Below are 12,500 nucleotides of genomic sequence, written 5' to 3'. Positions count from 1 at the left end.
TTTCGGATTCGCACAGTAAGCACTACCTGGATTAAATCAAGGCAGTTCTTACCAATCAGAAGCGACATGAAACCGTTACTGGTTGTGATTTTAAAGCTTCCTTCTGATTCCATATTAAGGTTGCTAAACACAAATTTCTTACACAAACTTCTGAAAATGCAGAAGAGACATCCACCATTTTTAATTTCAAGTAACACGAGGGACTAGGACCAGGTTTCTGGAAAATGAAAGTCTGCTCCTTATTGGTCAGTTTAGGGAAAGGAATCCAGAGTTCAAGTGAGCCGCCGTTAGTGGGGAGGAAACTTGTACGACGATCCTAATACCGGGTAACAGCTGCGAAGGAGACTATAAGTCCCCATAATGAACAATGTTATTTGTGTCCTGGAGGTACAGTAAAATATTATACAAAAAATGTTTAAATAAAAGGTGTCTGAGCAATTACAACAAAAAAAAATACTTAAAAAAATCTTGAAATGCCTAAAAGATAAGGCAATGACTGGGGTGCAGAGACAGTACTAACTTCTCACTAACGAGCGCGAGGGCCGTACTGGGGAATATTGGCCCGAGGTCGTGGCAGTACGGACCTCGCTGCACTCAGACTGTACAAAAACGACTGAGGGCCAATATTGCCCAGTACGGCTCGAGCTAACTTGGTTAGTAAGTAGTTTATTATATGGCTTTTTAATTACCTTTTGCTTTGTTTTTGCAAGCCCGTAATCAGCCCGTGGGCATTAGGGGAGAATAATACCCTACAATTCAGTCACAATTAGCCAATCAGAGCGCACGTTATATCGGCTACAAACACAAGCCATATAATAAAGTGTAATAATGTACAGCGCAGTGCAAATGCTCAAGTGAAAAAGTCTTATCTGAAATGATAGCCGCTTCTTGCCAGTCCAGTCCATCTCAGTCAAAGGAATAAGTGCATGTAGATGTATCAAACTGATAAAGAATCTTGTAAATTTCTCTCAGTAGGCTGAGTTTGATATTTTATATTCAGGCATGGCTACGAGGTTTTATGGTCAAATTTCAAAGCTCAGTTCTGTTTTCTGTCTCAAGTCTCAAGGGAGATTTCTAAACAAAATATGTTCAAATTGAACCAGCTTTCACCCCTAAACCAGCCATACTTAGTATTTTACTCTGTCTAACACCAGACCATTTTACTCGTCAGTGGGGAACCCCCAGGAGTCATTGGGTTAACCATAAAGCCACTAAGCCATGTCTGAATGTTGATACCGGTATATCGAATGAAGCCTATTGAAGACTTAAAAAGTGACTCTTCCCATTCAACTATCTATATGGTCTTGTCCATAGAAGGAATGTTTTAGTACTCAAGTGTGTAGCGTAGTACAAAATGCGTGGTTACCGATTCCTCAGCAATAATATTACCTTGTGATCCTGGCTTTTAATTCCCAGATACTTAAGTTTCCATCCATGTCACATAACACCAACAAGTCCCCTTTCCAAGCAATGTAAGTAACAAGTCCTAGAGTGCTCTAGGAGGAGGCAACAGGAGAATGCTTAACATTGCAATTAATGCATAATATCATGTTTTTTAACACCATGTACAAAAGGAAACCATGAAAAAGTCAAGCTTGAAGACAATATGAATCCATGACCTCTGAATACTACAATGTGCAGTGCTCAACCAATCTGAGCCATCTGACAAGCCAAATGGAAACTATATACATAAAATACATATACATGTATAATTACTTATATTTTTGTGTTTGCATTGCAGTGTAGAAGTCTCAAAGTTGTTTTTAAATCAGTATAGACCAAGCAAAAAACTATAACATTGTTTTCACAAGACTATGTTATGTCAGCAACGCTCTCAATGTGGTTTTTTTTACTCATGGCAAGGAGGGAAATGCAGTGGAAATACACACAAAAAAAAACCCAGAAGTCTGCTTTGGTTGGCTCCTGTAGCACAATTAGATGAACATCTGCCTCTCAGGTTTCACTTGAGGTTTTTTTGTGCAAGTTCAAGGTAATGTAATGACGATAATATTTTGCTGAAAACATGCCAGATATGTCCAGAAATGCAAGTAATTTGATGCACTGAAATTTTAATTGTCTCCTTTCTCTTCTTCCCAACTTTAAGGGCCCACTGATGTATGTTTTGGGGTGCGTTGCTAAGGATGTAATGGTTAAGTAACTTGAGAGAATTTGGCATTATTTTGATCAGTTTCCAACTTTTTTGAACCAATGACCCCAAATATGACGTCAACATGCCACGCCCATGGTCACGTGACCAATAAAAGAAAACTCTAAATGGAGCACTGAGAGCGGAACAGGGGTAAAGGGGTCACCATCAGCTTCCACTGATACCAGCCTTGTAGCTGAAGGAACTACGGACGTTAAATAAAGTGACTTTGCCTTTTTTTTAAGTCAAAAATACAGCCTTCAACATTAACTGAAGGTGACCTTGTCTCAATTGCCTCGTAAAGGCAGAAATGGTTTTAAAGACTCACATCACACTGAACTTTGGAACCATCCTTGACCACTGTCCCTTCAACAAGAAAATGATAAAGTAGCTTGTCTTGATCCACACAAACAAAATGTTCTCTTAACCACGGTTGCTGAAAAAGAGTAAAATTTAAGAGAAAAATAATAACATTGTCCTTGCAGATAAAAGTTCTGCAGGTAGGGCTCGAAATTAACAGTAACCAGTCAGCCAATGGATAGTAATTTTCAACCTTTGGTTACTAAAAATGCCCCCAACTAGCCCCATATTATAAATATTTTTTCTTATGTATTTAATTATTAAAATTAAATATTATGCTAAAGAAATGGCGCTTTTACAAATAAATGTTAATTTTTAGGAAAGGCTGACAATTTCTTCTAACCAACTCCACGACCAAATCTAACAGTGAGTTTGCTGCCATTTTGAGTGGTAAGGCTCTGGGGACAAAGTTGTTTTGGATCTAGGGATCTGGATATAACTTTATCAGATCTGCCATCTTGTAATCATCCAACTTATCCTTCGCAAGGTACTGAATCATGTGGAGATCTTTAGATTGATTTCTTAGGCAAGCTTCAGCTGAAAGTTACGTTGATGAACAAGAAAAATGGGAGCACTACAGAATACAGGGTGGAGCAATTGCAGAATATCCTGCCTAATTTTTTTGGCATTATGATGTGTCAATGTGGCCTGCAGTGCTGCACTGAACAGCAAGGGAGGATTGAAATGAAATGGCAACGCATGGCCTGGAAGCAGTATCACTATACGGTGGCTCTGTGGCTCTGAAACAAGAGGGAAGTACATTTCAGCAGGAGTAGGAAAAAAACATTATTTTGCTTGGCTCAAACAGCTGTTAAAGAATGAGTTCTGGATATACCGTTATTATTTCACAGTAAATGAGCGAGAAATTGAGTAAATACTGAACTGAATTCATTTACGTCATCATGTAATTGCATCTACTCCTTGAAGATATCATAAACTGTGAACTTAGATACCAAACTTTATAACTTGATTGGTGAAAAATATGTCTACTAACCCGAAAGGTTAGTAATCCAAAAAAATAAATTTGAGCCCTGGAAGGTCATTTGTTTGTGACATGAAGCCCTCTGCAAGCTAACTCATTATCTTACTTGGACTAAGTATACTGATGAAACTCAGCAGTGATTCTCTAGAGGTACATACATGTAGTACTTCAACTTCACTTCATGGAGCCCTGTAGATTCTTGTAATAGGGTCAATACTAGCAAAAGATGGGGAAATGCAAGCCATAATAATTGCAGTGTAACACTGGAACTCAGAGCCTTTTTTACCTGTGAGGTTGAGTGATCAGCTGTCTTGCCAGAACCCAAAACACTTGCTGCAATTCCTGATGGACTCATTTCAAGCTGTTGACTCAACTTTTTCTTTTGATGCTTGGAGTGGTGTGATGGAGACCATTCCTTTAGAAGGAAACATTAATTTTTCAAGTCTCTTAGCAGTTTATGGGAATACCCATGTACTAGAAGGGTGATCTCTCAGATGACAAATAAAGTTTGAAGTTAACTGTATATAATATTACATCAAATACTTAGATGACAAGCTAACTAGCTTTAAAAAACACGCAACAAAGCTAATGACAGAGTGAGTGACTACATTTTTCATTTATATAGTTCTAAGCCACGCCCAGGGTCTGGTGCAGTGGTGAATGTCCTAGGGTTTTCAATAAGAGCCGGTGGCTGGCAAAATTTGCCGACTATTGCCCGTAAACCCGCCGCCTACTTCTCCTTGGAAGTTACCCTGAATTTTACAAATAACATGAGAAACATTCACACAGAACACAAACCTTGGACCCGGAAAGTTTTGCTCATGATCGAAAAACAAAAGAGATGCCTGAATTCTGAGTAATTTTTCGGCTGCGATAATTTTCTGTTTCTCTGTCCATGTCAAAGATCAAACACACACGTTTTTGAGGCAGCTGTCCAGCAGTCCAGTACTTGGTGTAAGCTGACCTAACTTGCAAACTACCGGTACATTTGAAGCTTGACAAGACGACATTCACAGAAGATCTTTTTGGTCATGATTGATAAAATACATTGTATGCAGCAGTACAGAATGCAAAGGAGCCTTAAAGGGGGCTATGTCACAATATTTTAGCATCTTTTCAACGCCCAAAGTACATGTATGTCTTGCCATCAACTGATTTTCAAAAATTTACAGTTTTCATGTACTCTCTCTGAATAAAAAAGCCAGAATTTAATGATATTAGTGTTGTGTTTAAATACCCTAATTAGTGCTCAGAATGCAGGAAATGCATTCTAAGAGGTCCAAATTTCAATATTTTCTGGGGGGAGGGCCCCCCTACAAGCTCGTGCCTTTGGTGCTTGGAAAGCAACTTCCATTCTCTGCCTACTTCTGGAGTTTTGCCACCTACTAAAATTCTTATTGAAAACCCTGAGTTCCCTGCCTTTTATAACTCAGGTTCAATTCTTGGACCTGACAATGTACATGTGTGTCGAATTTGTTTGTTCTCAAATCTACTTGAAGATGGTACATGTACCTTCAGGTAATCCAGTTTATCATACAAGTACTGAGATTTATTCTCAGAAATGACAGCGATGAAAAATTGTTTTGTTTTTAGTCACAGTTAATCAGAAATGCAAACAATGAAATTTCACTGGTGAAAAATCATTGTGTGCCATGTTTGATTGGATGAAGGACATTTTCCACTAGTGCAAAGTTGTGAAGAATAGCAAACTCACTCATTCATTTGCCATTCTTCACAATTCATGAATAAAAGTTGTACACGTTCACCATCCATAAAGTAATCTCCGTCTATTTCCCCTCTGAAGGCAAACAATTTGAATTTTTGACAATCAGAAAACCTCGTTTCATTTTTAGAGTTTTTGTATATTTTGTTGTTGAATTTATACTCCATACAATAAATACAAATTACTGTATCATCATTATCATCACCATTATTGAGCTCAATAAAACACACCAAGGCTGTGACAGAGTTGAAGTTAGATGGCATCTCTCGTAGAACTGTAAGATTCTTCAGATCCCACAACTGCAGGGGCCTGTCTTTAATTAGAACAAGAAAATACTGCCTGTGGATGAAAATACGAGTAAACTGTCTTGAACCACTTGACACAGACAAACATTTTGACATTATACCTTTAAGAAAGCACTCAAGGAATTTAAAGGAGCTCAAGCAGGGGTCAATACCAGTATGTTGTTATGGTCTGAAGGCTCTGAAGATCTAGGTTTTTGGATAGAGACCCCATTATTCATTTTTGACCAAAGTCCTATCTGTCATGTGGAACATAGAGAAGCCGGTCAGTCAAAATGTGTTCATGATTGCACCTAATTAGATTGAACTTGTATTGAATTGCGATACAAAGTGTCCCCTTGCTCTTCTTTACTTATGTCTCGGAATACAGACAATTAACATCACAAAGCGTTCCCTGCTATTTAAGTAAAGATAAACGGCTGCATTTACAATGTACCCTAGTAACCAAAAAATAACTCTAACCTTTACAATAATCTTATTGTTGGAAATATAGGTAGCAAATGCTTAGCCTTGAAGAGACACTTTGTGCTGGATGTCAAATTGGGCACGCATTTAATTAGGTGCAATCCTGGAGTGGAGTGTGGGTCAGTCAGCTGCACCGTTAGTTATAATTTCAACTCTTGAATCTAATGCCAATGCCAAATTATGGATTAACAGCTTCTTGCACATGTGACATCATCAGCTAAGTTGCACAAATGAAGGAAGGGTTAGTTTCTAATTAAACGCAACTGTAGTGCTGCATCAGTGGGAAGTGAAACACGAAAATTTTGAATTTCCAAGTAACTTGATAAAGGCAATTAACCACCAAATTACATTTCAAGAGTCAGCCCTTCCTTGCTTAGACATTGCAAGCCTTAGCCCTTCCTCGTTCTGAGATAGGTCTAACGCTCAAAACACTAGCTTGGAAATCTTCATTTGGTGGTTAACCTACCTCTATTAACTCGTTTGATAAAACTATTTAGGAGCAGGCACAGCTCAATTAGTTAGTGTGCGGCTTTCAGACCAAGAGGTCCCCAGTTCAATCCTAAGTGACTTCAACGTCTGTTTCAACTTTCCTCTGATCCCTGTAGCTATAGGTTGAAATATCCTTCTCAACCCAATAATAATTCATAAGGTTATTAATCAATCCGAGTGCCTCATTTTGGTTAGGTGCATGAATCTTGATACCGAACAAAACTACATTTCAAGAAACGCCCGAGCTAGTTCAAAAACGGATTAAGACACTTGAATTTAAATGAACCTTTGTGCTAATAAACCTTCGAAAAAGAAACCCACAAATAAATAAACTGCCCACACAATGCATTTTCAATTTCCCAAATATTCAACATAAAACTCTTGCAGTACCTCTTATCATTAGCTTGCAGAGGATTGAAACGAATTGGGACACCACATAGTTCAGTGAAAGAGCATGTCTGCACTCAGGGCTTAAACCTTTTGTACTTCGTAGTCTTTTGAAAAGTCCACCACTATCCAAGACCGGCACTTGTACCTCTCTTAACCTCAGCCATTTGGTGAAAATGTTTGCAGCCCAATTATTATTATATCTAGTTTAATTAAACTTGAGAAGACGATTTTGGCAGGCAAAAACGACGTGATTCTGACTCACTCTCCATCACCCTGTACACTATGTAAATTTCTTCAAAAGTTCTACATTTTAAACTCCCCCAAATATTGAATATTCATTTCCTTTACAATAACTATCACTTGTCCGATAAAACAAAAGATATCACATTACACTCATACTTGTAACAAAAGGTTGAGAAGTCATGTCAAAACGTTTGCTTTGTGTTTCATCAGGGGTTCCAAACACCTCGAAACAATAAAAGCATTCCACTTTCATCTGGCTCTTGGTGTTTGGATCCCCTGATGAAACACTTGCACTTGTTTTTGACATACATGTCTTACATAAAATGGAGCACTGACAGCGGAAGGGGGGTAAAGTGTGCACCGTCGGCTTCCACTGATACCAACATTGTAGCTGAAGGAACTATCAACATTAATTAAATAAAGTGACTTTGCCCTTTACTTTACCTTTCACCAAATTTTTATTTTTCAAGTTACAGTTGAACAGTGCCACTAAAAAGTAAAGGATGCCAAACTGAACCTGTGCATTGTAAGCTGTGATGGTACACTGTAGTTGTTGAACCTACACAGTAACTAACAGGGCTTTAAAGCCTTGGGTTTCCAATTAAAGAAGGAAACAATCATCATTGTTAACACCTTTTGAAACTTGAAAACGTTAAATTTTGTAAAACTTCTTCAAACATGCATTCAACAGTTTTCATTTGACTCATTAATTTCTAGACATACATGTATGTGCTTATTGTTTATACCTATTTGATTTAATTAGGATGTGTAATATTTTGATTGCATTGTTTTCGAATTTTTATTTAAGGAGTAATTGAACTTGGTGAATTCAGTGTACGTTCAGGATATCGCCCCAACAGAATATACTAGTCACCATAATTGTGATTACACTAATTATTATGGTTCTAGTTATTATTGCTGTCAATATTATTATTATTATTATTATTATAACAATAAAATTATTTAATATGCATTTTCTATTGATTGCAGTGTTCAGTCAAGATAATACATAATATAATTATTATGCTCCGAGCTATTACCTCAGATGAGAAACCTTGACAGCTTCCACAGTTGAGTCTTCAGCAGTTTTGCCAAGTTCAATGGGTGTGGTCTGACCTTCAAAATCAATAACAACATAATCATAAAGAAACCGATCTCTTTTCATTCACCACGTTCTAAATACGCTAGGAAAAGCCACAAATGTTGATAGAATTGTCATGAAGGAGATCATTGGTAAACATTTACACTCATGTCTGGTAAATGAAAGAAAGAGATAAATATTTTCCTGGCCTTACCATGGAGAGAATTGTTTTAACTACAAAGGTAAGTTACTAAACCATGTGATGCTATAAGCAACCACTCATGTGTTGGGCTCTAGCCTGAGATGATTAATTAGGGCAAGCTGGTGCTTTAGCCTACCATGGGAATATGGATGCTCCCACCCACCAGAGTCTGGGGTGACACCTTTGGCAAGTGTTAGTAACGAAGACTCCCTAGCCAGGGAAACGACATTGAGTTAGGTAGGTGAGACCCACTAGCCTTGATAGACACCTTGCTTAGGAGAAGGGAATTCTGAATAACAATCCCGCTTTATGGTGATCCGCACCTCCACTGGGTTACAGCCCTCGCTGCATGAACTCGCCTCACATAATAACAATGATAATAATTAAAATTTATTTAGCACAAATATCATAAAGATGATCAAATGCGCTTTACAAACGTAGAAGGAATTTAAGCAAAAAAATTTACAAATTATGATAGAAATAACATTAAACGTAAGAGGCCAGACTCAAGATCAACATCGCTGCCCTCAGCAAAGTCTGTTTCCATGGGGAAGGCAGCCTTCAAGAACATGGCGTCGGCTACACCATGTACTGGTCAGGCAAGCATGAGACTGAGAGACGCCTTTCTGGCCTCGGTTTCATGGGGCCTCAATCACTTCCAAGCTAGAGAACCTTCCGATCACTCTCAGACTGACTGCAGCATCTCCTTGTGCCTCCCACCTAGCAACAACAAGTATGCCACACTCTTTAACCCTTTCACTCCCAAGAGTGACACTTGTAGATTTTACTCTGTCTAACGCCAGACGATTTTACTCGTCAATGGGGAACCCCACAGGAGTGAAAGGGTTAATTAGTGTATATACCCCGACTCTTCAAGTGGACCCTGCAGAAAAGTACACATTCTCAGCAGTCTAGCAGCTCTCATAACCTGCTATTTTTTGGTATCGTAAGCAGCTTCCATTGTTTTTGAGTCTAACTCATTGTTTCAATTGTTTAGTCGTTGATTTTGGGCTAGGGTAGCAACCCAATCACGTTACACGTTACGAGAGCTGCTACATCACCCTTTCGGTGGCCTTTAAATTAATGACTGGTTCAATGGGAACAACCAGAAGATCCAGGAATTGCTGGCAAAGAAGATATCTGTCCATAAGGCACACCTTGCATGGCTGTCATGCACCGTGAAGAAAGCAGCCTTCCGCCTTGTATGCAGCAACCTCCAGCACAAGCTTTGTGAAATCTAGAACGAGTGATGGAACAACCTCACAGAGAGAACTCAGCTTTGTGCTGACACTGGAGACTACAGGGGGTTTTACAAAGCCTTGAAGACCGCGTATGGCTCATCATACCATGTCCACGGCCCTTTGCGCAGTGCAGACGGACAGGCACTTTTCACAGACGAGGCAGCCATCTTGAACCCGATGGTCGGAGCACTTCCAGACACTTTACAGCGCCAGTGACTTGGCAATTCTGGGCATCCCCCAGCAACCAGTGAAAACAGAACTCGATGAGAGCCCTACACTAGAGGAGACTGTCAAGGCCATAGAACAGCTGAAGAGTGGAAAGGCAGCTAGAGTGGATGGAATTCCACCTAAGATCTGCAAGCCCAGAGCTACAAACCAAATTTCACAAGCTCTTGGTTTGCTGCTGGGAGCAAGGCAAAACTAACACGGGATCTCCCCGATGCAGTCATCACTGCCCTGTACGAGAATAAAAGGGAAAAATCTGACTGCTTCAACTATTGGGGGATAACTCTGGTCTCCACCGCAGGAAAAGTCCTTGCTAGAGTCCTCCTGAACAAGCTGGTGCCTACCATAGCAGAAGACCACCTCCCAGAGAACCTGTGTGGCTTCAGAGCCAACAGGAGCACCACCGACATGGTCTTTGTGCTCAGACAACTTCAGGAGAAATCCCGGGAGCAGAACCAAGGACTGTTCGTCACATTTGTCGACCTTACCAAAGTGTTCGACACTGTGAGCAGGAAGGGTCTGTGGCAAATCACTGAGAGACTAGGGTGCCCCCCAAAGTTCCTCACCTTGGTAATGCAGCTACACGAAGACCAGCCTGACCAAGTGAGACACAGCAATAACCTCTCTCTCTGAGCCCTTTCCAATTGCAAACAGTATGAAAGAAGGCTGCGTCCTCGCATTATTCTTACCATCTTCTTCAGCACGATGCTCCAACGAGCCACTGAAAACCTTGACGATGAAGACGGCATCTACATTCGATACCGCACAGATGGCAGCCTGTTCAACCTGAGACGACTCCAGGCCCACACCAAAACACGGGAGCAACTCATCTGAGAGCTTCTCTTTGCCGACAATGCTGCCCTCCTTGCCCATACAGAGAAAGCAGCGTATTAATCCTGCTTAGCAGAGGCTGTTGAGCTCTTCAGACTCCAGGTCAGCCTGAAGAAGACTAAAGTTTTCCACCAGCCAGCACTACAGGAAGTAGACCACCTGCCTCACATTACCATTGGTGTGACAGAGCTGAAAACAGTCCATCAGTTCATCTACCTGGGGTGCACCATCTCATCTGATGCTAAGATTGACAAGGAGATCGACAACAGACTGGCAAAGGCAAACAGCGCTTTTAGCAGACTGTACAAACCAGTCTGGAACAGCGAGCACTTAAGAAAAGCACCAAGTTTAGTGTGTACAGAGCCGTCGTTCTGACCACCCTCTTGTATGGCTCTGAGTTGTGGGTCACCTATTGTTACCACCTGCGACTCCTCCTTCCAGTCTCTCTGGGATCACAGTATGGGGCTACATTATGGCCTTAGAAAGACAAAAACACAAGACACAGTGTGCAAAAGTAATTAGTTTTCTTTCTTTTCTTTGCCATAAGCTATTAAGAGTAACCAATTAACCTTTTTGTAAAAACTTAAAAATATGATTTGCCATATATACAGGTTGAAGCCATGAATTATTATTGTCTATTAATTTATATTTAACTGAGCAGTCAAATTGGGATTTTTAGCCAGCTGTGAGAGAACCGATATCTGAAAAGTAAAAAAAAAGCTAAATTGACAGAGACCTCATACTGATACAAATAGCCATTACACAAAAATGTACCTGTTTTCAGGCTGATTAACTGTAACTCATTCCTGCTTGAACTTCCAGATGACTGAGCCCAGGAAAAGAAATTTTCCAAACTACTCCAAGTAATCCCCCTGTGGAAAAGATAAAATGCAACTTAGGTGTAAAGCGTCAATGGGAAGGTCATTTGCTTGGCAACAGGCAAAAGAACAGCTGAAAAATCAGAGTCCTAGGCAGAATTCAAACCTATGACCTAAGTAATACTGGTCCATTTAGGACCTATAAATGCTCCCAGCCAGGATATCTAGTAGCTCAATGTTAACTTTCCTTACTTCACGGCTCCAGTGTGGATTGTGTACTCTCTGATGAGCAAACCAGTGCCAAGATTAAATACTTGAATACAACCTTGGCTGTTACCTGGGTGACAAAAAACATACCCTGATGATGTAAGGGGACCTCAAGAATTAGTTAGTTACAAAAAAGTTTATTGGAAACTGAAATGGTGCGTGTTTACATTAGAGGATATCACAAAATGCCCCTTCTCCCACCACTTTAGTAAAAATAGTAATTGTTTGTTTGTTTGTTATTTATTTGTTTGAGCAGGTTGAAGTTTTGGCTGCTATTTAGCTGATGTGGACCTGCTATACCCACCCACCCATATACTCACAGAGGACAGCCACAACCCCGGGAACTTCATCCCCTACTCTTCTCTAATAGTGTGGGGGTTCTTTAACGTCCCACAAGGGAACTAATGAACATGGAAGATATTTGTGAGACGCGACCTACGGTTTATAGTCCTTATCCGAGAAGACTTGAAAGTCTAACCATTTGCAGATGTAATTACAAAGGCAGCAATTTCTCCTCAGCTATTTAAAGACCCTGAGTGTTGGACTGGCCGGAGTCGAACTCACGACCTCCCGCGTGACAGCCCGGTGCTCAACCAACTGAGCCACCGGTGCGTGGTGTCAGTGAAGAGTGAAGAAGTGAAGAGTGAAGAGTGTCAGTGAAGAGTGAAGAGTGCAGAAACACTAAACGTCTTGTCTTACGGCGGTGGTTTTGTTCAGGAAAGACAATCCAGGCCA

General features: G+C 40.2%; 1 protein-coding gene across 2 annotated transcripts in view; it reads right to left on the bottom strand.

The window, feature by feature from the left end:
• LOC138006284 (WD repeat-containing protein 11-like) overlaps positions 1 to 12,500 on the bottom strand; it is a 39,565-nt gene that overhangs the window by 17,197 nt on the left and 9,868 nt on the right. For both annotated transcript variants that reach the window (XR_011123882.1, XM_068852518.1), the window contains exons 7-13: positions 11,751 to 11,835; positions 11,455 to 11,552; positions 8,141 to 8,216; positions 5,442 to 5,550; positions 3,775 to 3,903; positions 2,475 to 2,582; positions 1,390 to 1,496 (exon numbers count right to left, since the gene is read on the bottom strand). Coding sequence is in view for 1 of the 2 variants with exons in the window: in XM_068852518.1 (XP_068708619.1) it covers positions 1,390 to 1,496; positions 2,475 to 2,582; positions 3,775 to 3,903; positions 5,442 to 5,550; positions 8,141 to 8,216; positions 11,455 to 11,552; positions 11,751 to 11,835 (712 nt within the window). In the remaining variant the exon portion in view is untranslated. The remainder of the gene's footprint in view (positions 1 to 1,389; positions 1,497 to 2,474; positions 2,583 to 3,774; positions 3,904 to 5,441; positions 5,551 to 8,140; positions 8,217 to 11,454; positions 11,553 to 11,750; positions 11,836 to 12,500) is intronic.

This window comes from Montipora foliosa, chromosome 6 (assembly GCF_036669935.1).
Source record: "Montipora foliosa isolate CH-2021 chromosome 6, ASM3666993v2, whole genome shotgun sequence".
Taxonomy (NCBI): Eukaryota; Metazoa; Cnidaria; class Anthozoa; order Scleractinia; family Acroporidae; genus Montipora; species Montipora foliosa.
Note: the sequence above shows the minus strand (reverse complement) of the source record. Positions and strands in the feature narration are given on the sequence as shown.